Source organism: Benincasa hispida, chromosome 4, assembly GCF_009727055.1.
Source record: "Benincasa hispida cultivar B227 chromosome 4, ASM972705v1, whole genome shotgun sequence".
NCBI classification, from domain to species: Eukaryota; Viridiplantae; Streptophyta; class Magnoliopsida; order Cucurbitales; family Cucurbitaceae; genus Benincasa; species Benincasa hispida.
Window position 1 is genome coordinate 45,240,280 of NC_052352.1, and position 19,378 is coordinate 45,259,657.

At 32.2% G+C, this 19,378-nt stretch overlaps 2 protein-coding genes across 4 annotated transcripts; one reads left to right on the forward strand and one right to left on the reverse strand.

The window, feature by feature from the left end:
* Window positions 1–184: 184 nt before the first annotated feature.
* On the forward strand, window positions 185–4,577 carry LOC120075436 (chaperone protein dnaJ 10). Of its 2 annotated transcripts, none has more exons than XM_039028825.1 (10): window positions 185–529; window positions 672–731; window positions 827–909; window positions 1,061–1,214; window positions 1,765–1,894; window positions 2,147–2,305; window positions 2,414–2,592; window positions 2,810–2,890; window positions 3,219–3,362; window positions 4,254–4,577. In XM_039028825.1, exons 1-10 carry the CDS (start codon window positions 443–445, stop codon window positions 4,332–4,334), a joined length of 1,158 nt encoding a protein of 385 aa, XP_038884753.1. In that variant the 5' UTR covers window positions 185–442; the 3' UTR covers window positions 4,335–4,577. The 2 variants fall into 2 exon arrangements, with proteins under 2 accessions (XP_038884753.1, XP_038884754.1); XM_039028826.1 differs by having other exon boundaries at window positions 3,222–3,362.
* Window positions 4,578–4,767: 190 nt separating this feature from the next.
* LOC120075437 (F-box protein SKP2A) lies at window positions 4,768–9,495 on the reverse strand. 2 transcript variants are annotated; one of them, XM_039028828.1, is made up of 5 exons: window positions 9,375–9,495; window positions 8,672–9,025; window positions 6,726–7,074; window positions 6,509–6,650; window positions 4,768–5,383 (listed from the first exon to the last, which is right to left on the reverse strand). In XM_039028828.1, the coding sequence occupies exons 2-5, from the start codon at window positions 8,941–8,943 to the stop codon at window positions 5,013–5,015; spliced, it is 1,134 nt and encodes a 377-aa protein (XP_038884756.1). In that variant the 5' UTR covers window positions 8,944–9,025; window positions 9,375–9,495; the 3' UTR covers window positions 4,768–5,012. The 2 variants fall into 2 exon arrangements, with proteins under 2 accessions (XP_038884756.1, XP_038884757.1); XM_039028829.1 differs by lacking the exon at window positions 9,375–9,495 and adding an exon at window positions 7,487–7,536 and having other exon boundaries at window positions 8,672–8,860.
* Window positions 9,496–19,378: the final 9,883 nt, after the last annotated feature.

The window sequence follows — 19,378 nt, forward strand, 5'->3', positions numbered from 1 at the left end:
TAAGAAAAGGTGTTTGGGCCCACGAAATGAAAAGAAGCCCATTCCAGGGCCCAAAATAGGTAGCCGACAAAGCGATAGAGTACACGTGGCGGGAATACAAGAGGGCTCTGAGTCTGAGGAGGTCGCAAAAAGCAAAAGGGAAAAAGATAGAGTACTTTGCCGCTTCATCATAAGCGGCACCATGTTGACAGTTAAAAAAGAATACTGTTTGCTCCCGCGAAAAAGCAGTTTCTTGTATTAGTTTATTTGTGAAGAACTGGAAAGGCACGAGAAGCTAGTGGGCGGTGGGGTGGGCGAAGCAAAACAAAGGCCCTTCCATCAGAAATGGCCTTATTTCTCTCTCTCTTACTTTATCCCATTTTCTCTGCTCTCCCTCTCCCACTTATTCCACTCCTGGGAGAGCTTGCTCTGCTGCAGATCCCTGATCTAGGTCTCGACGAAAATGGTGAACGATACTGAGTATTACGACATTCTCGGTGTTCGACCTTCTGCTTCTGAGGAGGAGATTCGTAAGGCCTATTATCTTAAGGTTAGTTTTCTCAGATTGAAAGTTTGACTGATACGATTTTCAGTTTTGTTCTGTTAATTAGTTGATGGAAGTTGTAATTGAATGGTAATCGATTAGGAGTTACATGATTAGTTTTGTGTTTGAGTTAATTGTTCTGGTACAGGCGAAACAAGTCCATCCGGATAAGAATTTGAATGATCCTCAAGCTGCTGAAAGGTTTCAGGCAAGTATATATAATCTCTGGTTCTTGTTTTGCATAATGTGCAACTTTTCCGTAGCTGCTCAAAGTGTATGCTGTTTATTAATTACTTTCCGCAGGCGTTAGGTGAAGCTTATCAAGTGTTGAGTGATGCAGTCCAAAGAGATGCATATGATAGGAATGGGAAGCATAGTATTGCTAGGTTAGATCTCTTGGTAGAGACTCGTCAAGCTCCACGCTGATGTCATTCTTTTTAGTTCATTAATTATTTTTTTTTTCTCTACTGTTTTGTGCTGTTCTGTTATATATTTTGCTGTTCTTTCTTCTGACATTATTGGATTTGTTATGTTTAGGGAATCCATGCTTGACCCTACTGCTGTTTTTGCTCTTCTATTTGGAAGTGAATTATTTGAGGACTACATTGGACATTTAGCTGTAGCATCAATGGCCTCATCTGAATTAGAGAGTGAAACTGGCAATCCGGAGAGATTACATGATAAGTTGAAGGTAAGTATGCCGTATTGTGTTTGCATATTTCAATAAGTGAATATCCTTATAATATAAATTTGTTTTATATTTTTAACACTTGCAGAGTGGCAGATCAAATTATAGATTTTTAGAATGGTAATAGGTCTCTTATCTACTAAGCAATGCTTGCTTATAATATGCTTGCTTCAACAGTTTATTTGGTAGCCAATCCTTCTCTAAACAACTTTTATATCTATAAGCAATCTTAAATTAGAAGGAACTCTGTTCCTTCCCCTTCCCTCCAACATTCTCTTTACTTTTTTATTCCTTTTTCTTGTCAAAATTCTCAGGAACATAAATCTATCTTCTTATTTGTTTATCAATCTACACATGTTTCTCTTAAATTTGAAAAGATTCCAACATCTTTCAGAAGCTGTGGTTTTTAGCTTCCCACAAAGTTAGCACATAACATTAACTCTTCCATGCTCCAACAAGGGATGTTACTTATAAACATAATATGTTCTTTTGCACAAGATTCACTTTCTCTAAGCCAACTCCACATCCCTGATATGCAACTTATCTAATGTAGGCTGTCCAGAAAGAAAGAGAAGAAAGACTTGCACGTATACTTGAGGGTTTTCTTAATCAATATGTTCAAGGTGACAAAGACGGATTCTTACGGCATGCTGAATCTGAAGCCAAAAGACTTTCTAATGCGGGTAAGAACAACCACGAATATGATATGGCGATTACTCCTTTTCCCGCCCTTTTCCTACCAGATTTCATTTAATTATCAACGTCGACCTGTCTCCTGTTGCAATTCTTGTGTTATTCTATGCAAGAATGTTATGTGTTTAGCCATGTGGAAAAGACACCTTAATAAGTTCGGCACTTTCTTGAAAGCTTATTGATGCAGGAGCCTTCTTGTATTTATATTGATGATGCTAGTTTTCCCCATCTTGGACATGCAGCATTTGGCGTTAATATATTACACACTATAGGCTACATTTATTCAAGACAAGCAGCACAAGAGCTTGGAAAGAGAGCTATTTATCTCGGTGTGCCATTTGTGGCTGAATGGTTTCGCAACAAGGGACATTTTTGGAAGTCACAGATAACAGCTGCAAAAGGCATGAGGATCTCAAGCTTACATATCGTCTTCTTTCCCTCATCGATGATTGAGTATTCTGCTTTGATATTTTGCTACTTAATCATATCAACTATTTATATGTATCCAGGTGCTTTTCAGTTGTTACAACTTCAAGATGATATTTGCCGGCAGTTTAAAATGGATGGTAGTGGCCCTGGAAACGATATTGAATCACATATTCAAGCGAATAAAGACACATTCCTCAATTCTTTGTGGAAGCTTAATGTAGTTGACATAGAACTGACACTTATAAATGTGTGCCAGATAGTGAGCTCTCTTTCTCTCTCTTTCTAAAAGTGAATATTTGGGAACTTATCAAAGTATCCAGGGAAATTAGTTGCACTTAGTTATATGATTCCCAGGCAATTAAGATTCAGCAATAAGTATTAGCTGAATTGATACTTTGATATATTGAAAAAGATACAATCATATTAGTTACTGGCCATAGATAATGAAATGTTTTGTGATCCTATCTGTTCCCCAGGTGCTACGCGATAATACTGTCAGAAAGGAAGAACTAAAAGCTCGTGCTCTGGCTCTGAAGCTTCTTGGAAAGATATTTCAGGTTCGATATAAGATTGAGATCTGAGACATATTCACACTTACTCGTTTTTATTGTTTGCCAGAGGCCAAGAAACACTTTTTCTCCATTATTAAAGTTTTTCTTAGTTTTACCAAAAGTTCATTGTTGCCCCACAAGCTCTGGCTGTTTTCATATAAGGATCTAGTGATGATGGTTTTACCTGGATATAATGGCTCCTCTCTGATGTCAAAGTCACACCACTATAAGATGCCGGAATATTGTTCATTTTTTGATGTATTTTAAAGAATAAGGGTGATAATGTTCCGATTTTTAACTTCTTGTTTTTAAAACTACTTCATATCTTTATTAGCAGGAGAAGCAGGCACAAAATGATGGAACGTCAAGAAAGAAAGGTGCAGCTACAGTAGATGACGATGGAACGAGTTCAGAGAGCAGCGATGACGAGGATGATCCCCGTAGACCACTATCATATCGAACTCCTTTTCTTACTCAGGCAAGTATATCTTTTCTTTTTCCACATAAAAGAGGATCCACTTATCTCATATATGTTGAAACGTTGCGAAAAGGATAGACTGGTAACCGGCTAGTAATGCATAGGTCAGAATCGAGCAATAACTTGACTCTATTTGCTGCTCCTCTAAACTACAATAATTATGGTAGTTCGAACTCTAGGTTTTGTTCTGAACTCATACGAGACATAAAGAAATACAAACAACTTACCGTAATCGATTCATTCAGTACTGAAAGAGTGATCAACCTCATTTCATTGAAACTAAGGAAAAGAGACGAACCTTTAAATTAACTAATCATAATTTACGAACATTTTTTACTTTTTATTTTATTATTTTATAATAGAATGAGATGTTCAAAAATAAATTTATCTTAAAACAAACGCTAACGCTCTGTATATACCTACATTTAAAAATTATTATTCTATAAAAATGACTTTTAATCATTGTAGTCATGTTGAGTTACAAATTTAGTTCAATTTAATATTTTCTTAAAATTTATAATAAACTCTTTAATTTTCAATTTGAAAAGTGTCACTTGTTTTGTTTCTAGATCTTATGATATTCTTTTAAAACTTAGGGTCTACTAAACATAAACTCACAAATTTAAGATCTCATATTGAACATGTTATTCACTATTATGTTTAATTTATTAATTTTTGAACTTCTCAAATATTTTGAAAATTTGTTAAATTCAATATTAAAAGACATAAAATTGAACACTAACTACAAACTTCAGTCCAAAATTTAAACTTGTACTTCAACTATAAAATTATTGGGCATAGTTTCAATGATTTAAATAACAAAAATTACATTTTAATCCTTGAAGTTTAGGTCACGGTTGAAGTTCTATATCATTTGTTCATGTGGTGCAGGGTATCGGTAGACTCTTCAGATGCCTCTGTAACCCAGCATTTGATGTGGACGATGATGAAATTGTGTATAAAAGCAAATGATGAATACCTGTTCATGCAAACAAGGTTTCTCTCTCATCTTTCAACACGCATAGAAGGCTAAAAGCCTTCAATTGTGTTGACAAATGATGTGGCTGAACTAAAGTCCGCGATCTTCCATTTTGCCACAAGTTGGCATCACGTAGAATCGACTTTACTCGTTCTGTTAATAGTTCTCGCTATCAACAGACCACATATATATTATTTTTCTCCAAATGCTTGCATATATAAGGCTTAACTTTCTAATCGAGGCTTTGCACATTGGAAACAATGATTCTATAGTTTCTTTAATCCATCATATTGCTAATCATAACTTGTAACCCCGACCATCTAAATTGCTTATCATCCTAGTCTGAACTATTTTCCTATTTTCATTTCTAAACTATTTTTGTGTGAGAGAGAAGACAGCATTTTTCGCTCTTCCAATGGAGAGGTCTTATGAAATTGAAGGCATTTCCATAAGTAACCAAGCATGTGGTTCCAAACAAATATAGGCTTGGCATCTTCATGTCCGCAAGCTACATATTTACACATGAAAAGAGATAAACCAACCGAGAGAACGAAGTCCTCATATGTTCAGATTTCCGTTCTTCCAAGGAACATGTACATATACAACCATCATGATTTTCTGGAAAGGCATCGTGTTCGAGGATAAACAATCATCTAAACTCACTCTCGTGTTCAATGAGCTGAATGAGGAAAAGCAGTTGGAGCACGGTGAGCTTGGATTGCACAAGCACAATGCACAGACATCAAATTTAGACAGCCACTCATGATGAGAGAATGGCGACCTGAGCACGTGTGGAGAGCCGGAAACGAATCGCAAACTGCCTGTACAGCCGGGGGAGTAAGAGCCGTGCATTGGCTTATGTTAAGAGTCCGAAGTCCATCATCATCATTCTTGCCTTTCCCTGTTCCCCATTTTGTAGGTTTGTTCTTTCTACAGCTATGTGCCAAAGAATACATTGCTCTGTCTGTTATGTTTTGACAATAGTAGAGGCCAAGGGACCTCAGATGAGGGCACATATTTGCCAAAGCAATCACACTATCATCTGCATATAAGGCAAAAGGATCAAACCATTCAGCTACACTATTATAAACTAACCATTGTTCTAAAAATATAGAATCATCCTTCCATCAGTCATAGGAAAGCTTAACAACAATTTGAGAGAAGAAGAACACCGGCGCAATGTACACCCAAAAGAATTTTCTAATGAGTCGAGATGGCTCTTCTTACCACACAAACAGATCTTCTATGGAAAACCTTTCATTTGCTCTCACCTATGCAAGAGGAAACTCTCAAAAGATGGAAGTTTGGATCTCAGGGACTTCCCATAGTTCAACGGATCTTTCTCATATCTAAAGACAGAAGAATAGCTCAGCTCTGGAAAAAGGCTTCTCCCTGGAAACTGGGTAGTTCTCTTAAAAGAGGTGGGGGTTAAGGGTTTTGAAACAAGTGATGATTTTGATTCTTAAACGAGATTCTATCCAAGGATCTCCTAGGCTGCCACTCATATAGAATGCCATTACCCTCTCATCACATACAATTAAGTAGTAACATTGAATTTGAACCCATGAGAAGATGCTATTTGGTTTCCTTTCTTGGGTCCATTGAAGACAATCATGATTTTGTTGCAATCCATCAACTTCATGGAGTAAAGGGCTTTGCTTGGCAATAACAATCAGCATTGTTGGTGTAAACCAAGGACCATATATTTAATAGCAACCAAGATGGAAGGATAGGAAGTGAGCGAAGGATATTTGAGTTTAACAATCATGAATAAGTGTTAAAAGCTTAAGGGGCATTTGAGGCAAGAAGTACAGTTGTGAACTTTAAAGAAATATAAAATCCGAGGAAGAGTGAACTCTAAGGCCCACCGTGTAAAAGAGTTAATAAGCCATAAATTCGTTAATAAGTTATAAAATTGATTTTTTTTTTTTTAATAATGGATTCACAAACTCCTTGGGCCAAACAAAGAGTGGAGTTCACAACTATACTTCCCTCAACTTCTACTTCCCCAACTCCTTGGACCAAACATGCCCTAAAAGTTCACTAATAATTAATAGTGGCTCCGGAAGAATTTCATGAATCAGTTAGCTGCACTCAACCAAATAAGAAGCATCAATGATCTTTTAGTTACTAAATATAAATTACTTGATCGTGTTAAGAGATGTACCTGTAATTAGGACACAGCCACACAAGTCTAGGGTTCGAAGATCAGGACATCCATATGCCAAACTCATCACACCCACATCACTCACATTTTCACACCATCCAAGATTTACTGACTGCAAATGATTACAGTATTGTCCGATAGCCTGCACATAAATGCAATTTGGTTACGTCAATCAACTTTGAACAAAGCTATAAATTGCTTAATCTGTAGTTTTTACCTGCAATGCAGTGTCAGATGCAGCCTTGACACATCCACATAGATTAAGAACTTTTAGCTTTCTGCAATAACTGGCCAGATAAGCCAGTGCAGTGTCACTGAATGCAGTACAACCACTAACGTTAAGTCTTTTAAGGTCGTGACAACCATGAGCCAGAGCATATAGGGAAAGATCGCTGAGCTTGAAACTTTTGCTCAGGTCCAGGGCCTGCAGATCATGACAGTAACTAGCAATGGTCTCAACAGCATCGTCGGCAAGCTGGGGTTTATCCTGGCGCAAGATTAGAGTTTGCAGTTTTGCAAATTTAGGAGCAAGGGATAGGACCAAGTTGTTCATGTTCTTTTTGCACCTGAATAAAAAGGGGACACCAACAAGCAATTAACTAAGGGTCTTTTCATTTCATGTCATGAAAGTGTCCCATCTGTATATCTTTATGCTCCGTTTCAATTAAAGCAAAGCCTACTTAAACAACTTTCCTTGTCAAGCATATATCTTTATAAAACAAATTCATTATTAAAATACTTCCAACACGTTTTAAGCTGATCATTTAAATGTACATATTATTAATGATGTGCTTGAGTTAGCATGACACCAGTCAAGGGTACAAGACCTTAATGTTATGTGGCCTACATAACATCAAAATAGATGTCATTCATTAGACGTACAAATGTCTAAAAATAAAAGATTTTTTTCTTTTTGGTACAAGCAGAAGGTTATTCATTAAATAAATGTCTAAAAGTAAATGTTGAAGCTATACTTACAAAATAACAGTCATAAGTTTGTAGCTAGAAAAATCAAGCTTGCACCGTTCCTGATATGTTTGACTTATAAGTTAACCTCCAAAACAGAGTTATCACATAGCAATGAGATAACTTAAAATTAGTATTTGATAATTATGGAAAGTTCACAATCTTCACTAATAAAGAGTCATGCAAAGATATATTATACACAAAAGTAGTTGGAAAAGATTTGGTTTTACCATCGTAATAGACTCGAGTAATAATCAATGCTCTACTGCTCATTCAGTGTCTCAAAAACGTAGCAGAGAAACAGGATGACCTCAATCTGAAATACAACTAGGTACTTTCTAGAGAAGTTTTTAACAAATACTTGCTGGTTTGCTGGTTTGTCCTATCAACTTTAGAGGGACTAGGACGCAATCATACACAAACCTGATTTACTTAATATGTTGGGCAAAGTTTATGATTGGGAACAATATCAAAATCCAAGTTTTCCCGTTTGTAACAATAAGGGCGATTTATTTTTAAACATGTAAAATCAGAATCATACAAATCGAAAAGGAAATAAAACTTTTCATTGAAAATTGAAAAGAGGCCAATGACCAGAGATACAATAATGAGAGAGGAACATATGAATCAACACATCAACTATCTCCCTTCCAATTCAACCAAGCCCTCGTAGAAATTGTGATTACCCGAGGAAATAAGTAATATAAGCACTAAAAAATAAAGTACTAATAAAACCAGCAGAAAGGAGTCCAATTCATCATATAATATGAACCAATGACAGAAGGAGAAAATCAATATAAACCAGACGCCCAACAACTGAGAAACCTGGACGAAACTACAAATGTTTGAAAATCTCTCTCTGAACCCACTAATAACAATCCAAATCAATATGATTATAGTCACATATCAGAGGTTAAGGCCTGGTTGGATAACAAACTAAACTTCTAAACACTCCTTTCACCTATGAATTCTTTTGTTCTATTGTCTACTTTTCATAAATGTTCTCAAAATCCAAAGTAAAAGAATAGTTTTTTAAAACTACCTTTTAGTTTTAGAAATTTGGCTAAGAATTCAAAGGCAAAGCCATGGTAAGAAATTGTGAGAAAACACGTAAAAACAAACCAAATAGTATAAAACGGAGCCTAAATGATCAATAAAAAGAAAGGCAGCCAAAGCAAGTCAGAGGAAGTACCATACCATGAGAGGGAAAGATGGACGAGGCCAAAGCAAATAGCATCCCGCCATCCACGACACACGCCTGAAGCTACAATAACAGTTCGATCATCAACAAGGGATACAATTTGCAAGAGAAGCTCCATAGGAATGTCCTTCCATCCTGCTATCAGCCCACCATCCATTTTAACTCCTTTGGCACCAACATCCATTCCATCACCACCACCAACAACCATCATTAGTTTCTCAAAGCATAAATTCAAGTCTTCAGTCCTCAAGTTCTCTTTACCAACCATTTCACTCAAATCCCCAGAGCCCCCCTTACCTAAAACTTATATCACCAGCCTGAAAATATCAAAATTCCCTCGCTTCTACAGCCTGACACAAAGAAACACAAGATAAAAAAAGGCAGAACCCAGTAACCAGTATAAAGAAACACAACAGTCTCACTATATTGCAACCCTGATCCTACACTCTTCCCCTTTCAAGGAAAAGCAGAAAACAGAGTGACCCAGTTCAAAAAAATTACAGTTCAATAACTCAATGGTTGAAATCAAACAACAAAGCCACAAAAATTACACAAAGACCTCAATTTTCAGGAGAAATCAAAAGAATACATAGTAAAAAGGAAAACCCAGGAAAGAAAAAGAGTAGAATCAGAGAAAAACAACATGATCAGAGGTGAAGAAGAAGTAAAAAAATCAAAAACAGGATTACAAGTGAATACCTCGGACCGCTTGAAGATGAATACAAAGAAATTCCAGTAAGCAAGAGGCTGAAACAGACAGAGAGGCGAAGGTGGTCTATAAAATAGAAGACACGCAAAAGAGAGAGAAAGAGTCAGAAAAGAAAACGTCCGGTGGCAAAGAAAGAGCAACGGAGATTGCGCCACGTGGAAAGCATCATGCGTGCGTGTGAGGATGGGCTTCGGGAGTTTCACTGGGACCCACTTCCTCTTTTTTTATTATTATATTTTTGCTTAGGGACTAGAAAGAAAAGGATCTATAATTAAATTTTAAGTAAATACCAAAATCGATTTTTTCTTTTTTCTTTTTTATTTTTTAAAATTAACTTAATTTGAGAAACAGAGTTTGCGTATTGTTTGTGTGTGTAGAAGGTTCGATGTGTTCAAAACCGAAGCCGCACTCGAAAGCTATTCCTTTTCCATCTCATCCACTAACCAAAATGCACCTTTTTTCTTTAAAACCACTTTTTCCCTTTATTTACAAAGAGGTCTATTATTCCAAATTCCTTCCATGTTTAAATTTTGTGAATTTCTGTCCTACTTTTTATTTACCTAATTCTTGTCCAAATATTCTTTTTACTTTATTGATTAGCGTTGATCCCAAAATTCAATTTTGCCCTTCACGTGACATCAACGATAAATTTATTTATAAGATAATAAAGACTTACAAAATAGAAAGACCTACACAACATGGTGGTTTTTTTTTTAATATTTACCATTTATTCTCACTAAAATATTTACTTACTTTATTCATCGGGTTGTTTTTAAATATAGTAGATGGACCAAAATATTTATAAATATAACAAAATGTCACTGCCTATTTGTGATACGCACGGATAGATTACTATTGTCTATCACTAAATGTCTATAAGTGTCTATCACTTATAGACTATGAAATTTTGCTATATTTAAAAATATTTTTAACGATTTTTTTATTTAAAATAATTTTCCTTGTTCGTTAGAAATTTTTCCATTTTCAAAACTATTTGAAGAGGTATCTAAACAATGGTGAATTCAGAAATTTTGTTGACGATTTCTAAATTTACTTTTTTAATCTCTCTCATAACTGTTATTACTTTTCTTTAGTGAATAAGATGGTTTAGTTGATTTTCTCTTATAATATTTCTCCATTTAGATTTCAAATTGAAACTACATTTAATGACAATAGAAGAAAAAATAAATTAAAAAAAGACTTACCTCACAAACAGTGACGGAACTAGGATATTATATAAGGGGCACAAGTTCAGCTAAATATAATTTAGATGCATTGACCTAATATTTAATTTATATAATATCTTTAAAACGATTATAACTAACTAATATATGGACAATGGTAGATCCAAAATTATATGTTAGAGGGCATAACTTTATATAAGATTAAAATTTTAGTTCATTAACGTGTAAATTTGTGTCATATATAGCTCCTTAACTCTAAAAATTATATACTAGATGACTAACATCTGGATAAGTGCATATAATAGTTTATTTATGATATTTGTATACAATAAATTTAAAGTTTATATATCTATTAGACATGTTTAAGGGACTTATTAAAATTAAAATTAAAAATTAGTTACTTCCTAGTCATAACTTTAAACACTAAAAATTAAACTTGGACCGGCTTTAATGTGATTTTAAATTAATGGTAAAGTAAATAAAAAAGAAAAAAAATTATATATGAAACTGGTGTTTATATGTCCTAATTTTCAAAAGCTAAAAGTAAACTATTAAATAGTTATCGAATGAGTCTAAAATTTATAAAATATTTGTATATATAAAAAAAACTTTCCGCATAAAAAATTGGCTAAAATAAAAACAAAAAATTAAAAAAAAAATCATCTCAAAGTGGAATCAAAGTTTGGTTGCCAACTTAGAGCCTCCACCACAATGAGGCAAAGCACCATTTCATGTTTTGGTGGGCACATGCAAATATATGTTCAACATATACAGAAATATTTTTTATATTTAATAAAAAAAACTAGTAATAATATATATATATATATATATATATATATATATATATATATTATATATATATATAATATATATATATATATATATATATATATGTAATACGGCATGATATAAGGGGCACATGCCTCCTGGTTTCTTCATAGATTCGTTCTTGCTTACAAGCTTTAGGAGAAAAGGTTGAAGAAGAAGCCAAGAAGAAATTGGAGAAGAAATTAAAAAACTAAAGATTTATTAAAGTTGAAGCTTTATAAAAATAAACAAAAAAAAATTTAAAAATGAAGTTGAATAGTCATATATAGATGATTTTCTTATTAATTTCTAGTTGTATTTGGTGGGGATTGGTGTATAAGTATTATTTTTTTTTTAAAATCGAAAGACAGTTAAGGAAAGAAAATCCTTAAATTTAGATTTGAAAGAGACAAGAAAGTAAATTTACACTGAACTAACTAATGATATAATAAAGTATTAGTTTATATATATTTGTATATTATATAAAGAGTATAAAGTTGAGGGGAGCTCGAGTCTTGAGTTTATACTAAATTTGTGGGTGTATCTAAATAAATTGAAATAGAATCGATTAACTAAATATAAAGACAACACGCCGGAGCAACTAAAATATTGTTTTTTTTTTGTTTTTGTTTTTTTTTTTTAATTTTTTACTTGTGTGTTTTAAAAAGTCATCCTATCTAACATTTTTTATATTAAAATTTTGTTAGTCTAATTTATTTATTTTTTTTTAAAAAGGAACATTACGAGGTGAGAAGAGACTATTTGACAAAATTGGATATCATTATTATCCTTTTTAAAAATAAACAATAATTCTTTCTTTAAAAAAAGAAATAATAATTCTCAACGGATGAAAGATCTTAAAATAAGAAAAAGAAGAGTTGGTGATTTATGTCATTTTCATCTTTTAGAAATAAAAAATAAAATTACTATTTTAGACTATCAAATAAAATGACACTATTTGAAAGGGTCGACGGTGTTTTTGCAGACTTTTCTTTATATATATTAATCAAAAAATACATGTAATACACGTGAATCTTATAACTTTACGTTGTAAAAGATAGTAAGTTTTAACATGTGACAAATAAGTATTATATAATTTTATTTTAATTTCCGTAATCTATATCTTTTGTAAAGTAAAATATCAAATCAATTTTTTTTTTATTTATAAAATTCTAATTTTGACATCTATGTAAAATATCTATTGTCTGAAAAAAAAATTATATTTTAATTTTTTTAAATGATGAATATTCTTTCTTATCTTATTAAAAAAGAGTGTTTGTTTGCTACTTTAGAATTTCTCGTAGAACTTCCCTCAAAGTGTCTTTACTTTTATTTGACTTAAGAGAATAACAACAGTTTTTTTTAATATAAGTTATAAATCTCATTAACACAACACACTTAGAGGTTAATAAAACAATGAGACTAGATTATCTATTTTGTAAGTTCAGCGAAAATTTAAAAAGAGTTCATTTATGTACATAATAGTTCTAAGAACGAAATTCTAAAAAACGTGGAAGATGAATACTTAGTATGCTTTTAAAATTAAGATTGAAATTAAAATTAAGAAGATTAAATCCATTTGTACCAATTATCTCCCTAATTTTCTCAACTATATGTATATCTCTTTGTTCACTTATCTTCTCAGATACTAATGAATTGCCTTTTAAATCTCTAGTCTCTCTTCACACTAATTCGATATATGGAAAAGAATATGTTAATTAATTGAACGCATTAGTTTCTATCAAATAATCTGTTAAATAGTAATGAAAATATTTTTATGTATATGTACCTTTTGAGGCATTAGAGCGAGAATTTTGGGATGACATAAACATGAGGACTAACCTACATCTACAATGAAGATACAAAATAGAAACCTTAAACTCATTATTATGAAAAAAAAATAAAAAGAAACAAAAGGTATAAAGAGAAAATCTAGAGATTTTGTAACATAACCACTTATGAATATTAAATATTTAAATAAAATATCAAAATTTAATCTAGAAAATAAAAAAAAATCAATATTTAGATTATATTAGTTGATCAAATCCACGAAGATTACGTAATCAATTGAAAAGAAAAGGAACTAGCAAACATTGCTTTCCCAAGTAACACAAACACAAATAGATAACACCATAAAAAGCAAATCTATTAACATCAAAGTTTTAAGCACAACCAGAAATCATAGTATTCCAACTAACTACACTTTTGATGGACATTTTATCAAATACTTTTCGGGCATCAAATCTACGAAAATCCCCAATTCAGACAAATTTTAAATGCATTTTTTTATTAAAAAAAAAGTAGCAAAGTTTGCTTTTAAAACGGAGATTATTTATTCTAATTAAATTGAAAGTTGATTACTAAGAGAATACATGAGCATGAATCAATTTTACACTCTCAAGTCTCAAATGTATGAGTTTAGATAATCACCTATCTGAAAAATTTGATAAGCAACTTTTTACGTTATGAAAATTTAGTTGCAATTGTTGTCGATGATCTAAAAATTATTTGTTCCCTTTATGATTGTGAAGAGTCATAGTAAATTTGAAGGAGTTAACATATATTGAATCGTCACATAAGAATCACACGCAATCAAAAAAATGGTGAAAACTAATAATAAAATCTTTAATAACTAACCACAAAATCTAGAGGATATTATAGTCATTTGCTTAAAAACGGAGGGAAACTCAAGGAAGTAAAAATTCTCCAACTTCCTTTTAATATAATAGAGATATTTGTTCTTTTACTTTTTTTTTTTTTCCAAATATAATATTTAAAAATCATGATTGAAATAGACAAAATTTATGTATTTTAAATTCAAAACTATTTTCAAACATAAGAAAATAAATTAAAATATTTATAAATACAATAAAGTTTTATTTGATAGAGTAATTATCTGTATCTATTGCGGTCTATCATAGATAGACGGTAATATCTTGTTATTATTTGTAATTATTTTAAGTAATTTTATCATTTAAAATAATTTTCTCTAAATTAATATGTATTAAAAATAAATAAAACTATAAAAACCAAAATTTTCAATCCTAAACAGAAATTTTCTCCAAAATAATAATAATAAACATGAAAGAAAATTGCTAGAACAGGTTTTTAAAAATAATAATAAAACGATGCAACCATATAACATGTAGTAGTATAACAAGTATGGGTAAGAATATAGAAGGTGCACAAAACTTTGTAATTCACCATATAAACCAGAATTTTGGTTTTCTTTTTTCTTTTTTTTTTTTTTTTGAATGCTTAATAGTGTTTGTAAGTTTTAAAAAAATTCAAACACTTAAAAAAGTCATTTCAAACAGGCTCAAGGGACAATTGCAAATATAACAATCAAGCTCAAAATATTAACAAATATAGCATAATGTAAAAAAAAATTACAAATATGACAAAATTTAGAGTTTATTAGTGATAAACCATATCACTAGTAGGACTCTATCCATATCACTAGTAGGACTCTATCAGCGATAGACTTTTATATTTGAATTTTTTAAAAATGTTGTTATACATTTGGTTATTATCCGTAAAAATATTACCCATTATAATTACCTTATAAAAGAAGATAGATAAAGAAGATGACTCATCCTTCTCCAATTTAAGGCATGACAAATCTAGACAATCAACATATAGGGGTTAAAGAAAGAAAGAAAGAAAGGAAGGAAGAAAGAGAGAAAAAAAAAATGTAAAAACCTAATTTTTAATCTCCATTGTGACTAAAAATCACACATTGAAATATGAACACCAAAAGTTTATTAAATAAAGACATGAGGGTGGAGTCTAAAAGTAAAACTTGTAGGTTTAAGCTTTTAACAAATACTGGTGAAGATAAGGAAGAATTTCTTATAATAATTTATTGGGTTAGTTGGATATTAACATGCTTAACACATTAACTATCCCAAAAATGAACAAAACACCAGCGTTGTACAAAATTGAATTGAAAACATACTCGGCCACCGGTAAATATAATAAATTATGATAATTTTAATCATGATCTGTTGTCAAAATCAAGCCATTTCTTAAAAACGAGCCTAGTTCAATAAGTACAATGATATGTTAGTGATCAAGAGGCTTATGATTCTGATTATTGGGAATGACTTTGAGCAATACATACGTGTGTATATTCAAAATTGTTTGAAGTTGTGTGTGTGATTATATGTTTGTATGTGATGATATACTTATCTTTGGTACAAACATAGATGTAATAAAAAAAATCAAGTTGTTATTATCATTACATTTTGAAAGGAGAGATTTAGGCAAAGTTGATGTAGTGCTTGGTGTTAAGATAAGGAAAACTGAAAATGGGTTTCTTCATGTCAATCGCTCTACTTTGAAAATTGTTAAAGAGATTTGATAGTTTTGATGACATTTCTGTAAGAACACCTTACAATCTAGTATGAGTTTTAAGGAAAAATAAAGGAGATAGTGTATCTCAATCTGAATATGCAAAAGTTATAGGAATTGTTATGTTTATGATGAACTATACTAGTCTTGATATTGTATATGATGTGAGTAAATTGGGTAGATATACACATAATCCTGATCAAGATCATTGGATTGCTCTTCATCGTTCATTAAGATATCTTAAGGATATAATAGACAATTGTTTGCTTTTAAATAAATTTTTTGCCGTATTAAAAGGGTATTGTGATGCAAACTGGGTAGCTGACAACGATGAAGTAAGCTCTACTAGTGTATATGTGTTCTTACTAGGCAAGGGAACTATTTCATGGAAGTCTACAAATCAGACATGCATAGCAAGATCCACAATGGTGTCTGAATTTATAGCTCTCGAGCTAACAGAACAAGAGGCTGAATGGCTTAGAAGTCTATTGGGAGTTGTACCACTGTGAGGGCATCGGTACAGTCTCTTTGCATTGTGACTCACAAGTTGTCATTGGAATTGCCAAGAATAGTATATATAACGGCAAAATGAAACATATATACCTCAAGCATGGAGTTGTGAAACAATTGTTAAATGGAAGAATTATATCCTTGGAGTATGTGAGATCTGAGAGGAACTTGGCGGATCCTCTCACCCAAGGCCTAACAAAGAGGATAATTCTAGAGTCCTCTATGTGCATGTGACTTACAACCCATGAAAAGTCCATAGCCCTTTCTTTAGGTGATCCTAGTACAAACTTGATGCATAATTGTGAAATCCTCATAGCTTAGTTTTTGAGTAGTTTCTCTCTGACAGACTTGATGAACTTAGTTTGGTATGGACTAGATGTGAAGTCTTAGCTCACTTTTTGAGTGGTTTGTCTCTGACAGACTTGATGAAGCAATTGACATGATTGTGAAGGTGTGGCCACCCTCTATGAAAGAATTTAAGGGTCTCTTTCTAGAGTCTTCACGGTAACCTGAAGTTTATGTGCATGGCCCTAAATAACACATTATATCACGGAATCAAGAAAATTTAAGGAGAAAAACGTGTTGTGAGGATCTCAACTACAGTCATTAAAATTCAAGAGGTAACTCACTCTTTCTAATAAAGTTGTTATCCTATTTCATTATACATCAATTCAAATCGTAAGATATTGGTTAAAATATCTGATGTGAGAAATCATGATAAGAAATTTAGAGAATATAGATTTAATTTTTAAAAACCAAAAATAAAAAACAAAATGGTTACAAAACGGCCTAAATTATTTAACAAGATTTTATTATAAACAAATAAACAAATTGAAATACAATAGGATAATTTGGAAGCCCTATGCATTATTATTATCATCAATCAAGTAGTAGAAACTGTTGAAACCAGTTGATGCTCAGAAAGCAAAACCATCATATCAGGATGTAAACTTTAGTCCATTCCATTAAGTGGAGTAGTAGGCTTTATCCTAAGTAATGGAACATCCAAATTGGCTAAGATATTTAGATTACTTAGGTGGGAATTAGAGTCATCTTTTTACTACAGCCATTCATTTCTTTCTATCGATACTTTTAGACATCAACTTTATTTTTTAAATCAGAGGGTACCTTCAACTTCAATCATATCCTTGCAAAATTTGTCTTGATCTTCTGCCAAACATCTTCCCTTTAACCCATTAAAAAAGATATTGTCTGAAACTCTGCATCTTCATTGAATGATTGAATTCTGCACTCATTTTGGTCTCCATTCATTCTCTTAATCCCCTCTCAGGTTCAATGATTGATATCCTTGATGGGTTTTTTCTTTTCTTCTCTTTTTTTCCCCCCCTTTTGTCTAATCTCCGGTAGGCAATTATTGAGTAGGTTATGGCTTTTAGGTATCTAAGGCCTAAAGGCACTAATAAATTCAATAAACTTAACTTTTGTCCAATTTTCTTATTAAAAAAATACTGTGGCTCAAGTATTGTAGCCTTTGCTAGATTTGACCAAGTTAGTACTCAGTGTTGCTTTTGTTTTTTTTGTTTTTTGTTTTTTTTTTCAATTTTTGTTTATGGTCGTATAATTTGTGGCGGCATGTAAATTATTAAACCTCAGATATCTGACTGGACCAGCCACTTTGTTGATGTGTGTTTGTTTGTTATTTAGGTAAACATTCATAATCAGAGATGTTTCAATTCTACACGTAAATCCATTAGTCATTATAGAAAATTAGAAATTGGTAAAGTGAAATAAATGAGTCAATTCTTCAATTTGCATGTTAGTGTCCTTTCTTGCAAAATATATCATTCAGTTTACCTGTAAAGGTTGGATTTTCTGAAATTACGATCAGCAGGTTGATTTGATATTGTTTTCAGACATAATCCATTCTTGGGATCCTGAAATTAGCAGCAACAGAGAAAAAAATCATAAGAAAACTTGGGTTTGCAAGTGCTTTTGATTAAAAAAAAGAAGTAAAGCCAGCCCTCATTTCATGTGGCCAGTAGATTACAGAAATGCAGTAATGTTGATGTGAAGAAACTAAAACCCTTTTCTGGTCAGCGAAGAAAAGCTTGCTTACGTTTGAGAAACATTCCTCAAGTCTGAAGCAACTCCTGCCCATAATCTTTCAATAACAGAGTATTTTTATTCTATAAAATTCAAAGATTATGCCATAGTCATATGAACTTTGTTTTAAACAAGAACCTTTCCACCAAGTCGGCGAAGAAGGACAGCATTTTCCTATCCTATCATTAGGTAATAAAAACAGAATATAAGAGGGACTGAGCAATCTAAATGATTTAAGAGGCCAGTAACCTACTTTTAATCTTATGCAACCTAATAAACATTGTTCTAACTGGGCTTAATGCATGCAGAGAAGTTTCTTTTTTAGGCAAATCGTTGTTACTGTATCTACTTTTTCCTTGTAAAGATTACTGAGAAGTGAGGAGGATTTGAACCTTTTTAAACTATCACTTTATTGAGGACTTGAGTAAAGCTTCAAAGAAAGTAGAGTGAGAATACAAAATTAGTCTTCCAGACCTGAATAAAATAAGCCTTTGCAGAGGACAATAAAGGAAACGGAAGATGCCACCAAGCTACATTTAAAAAATGACTGCTGATGCAGCCATGCAGGACAGGATACTTTATTCCTTTAGTTGTTGCTGCCACCACACTTTGGACTTCTATGATAGATACCAACATCATTAATGAACTGAAGAAAATGGCTGTATATCAAAAGGGAATCTACATTTACTTGAAAGGTTTGGAAATTGAATGCCTCAAAATGCCTATATTATACAGTATATTTCTAAGCCAGGGAATAATACTTGAGCAGTTGTCGAATTTTGAAACTCGCCCCACTCACTTTTCTTCACCAAATTGCCAGCCTGAAGTCATTCGATAAATATTGTATCTCAGCTTAACATCAAGGATCAAGAATGCAGTAATCCACGTAATGAATATGCTACTCCTACTAATTCATATTCCTTTTTCAATCATTCTGTACTTTTTATAGGAAGCATCAATGAATTCTAAATTGATAGAATTATTCAATCGAGTTTTACAGAAGTTCATGATGAAACAAACACTATCACATGATTCACAAGAAATGGCCAAGCAACAGGAAGTTTATCAGTCAACTG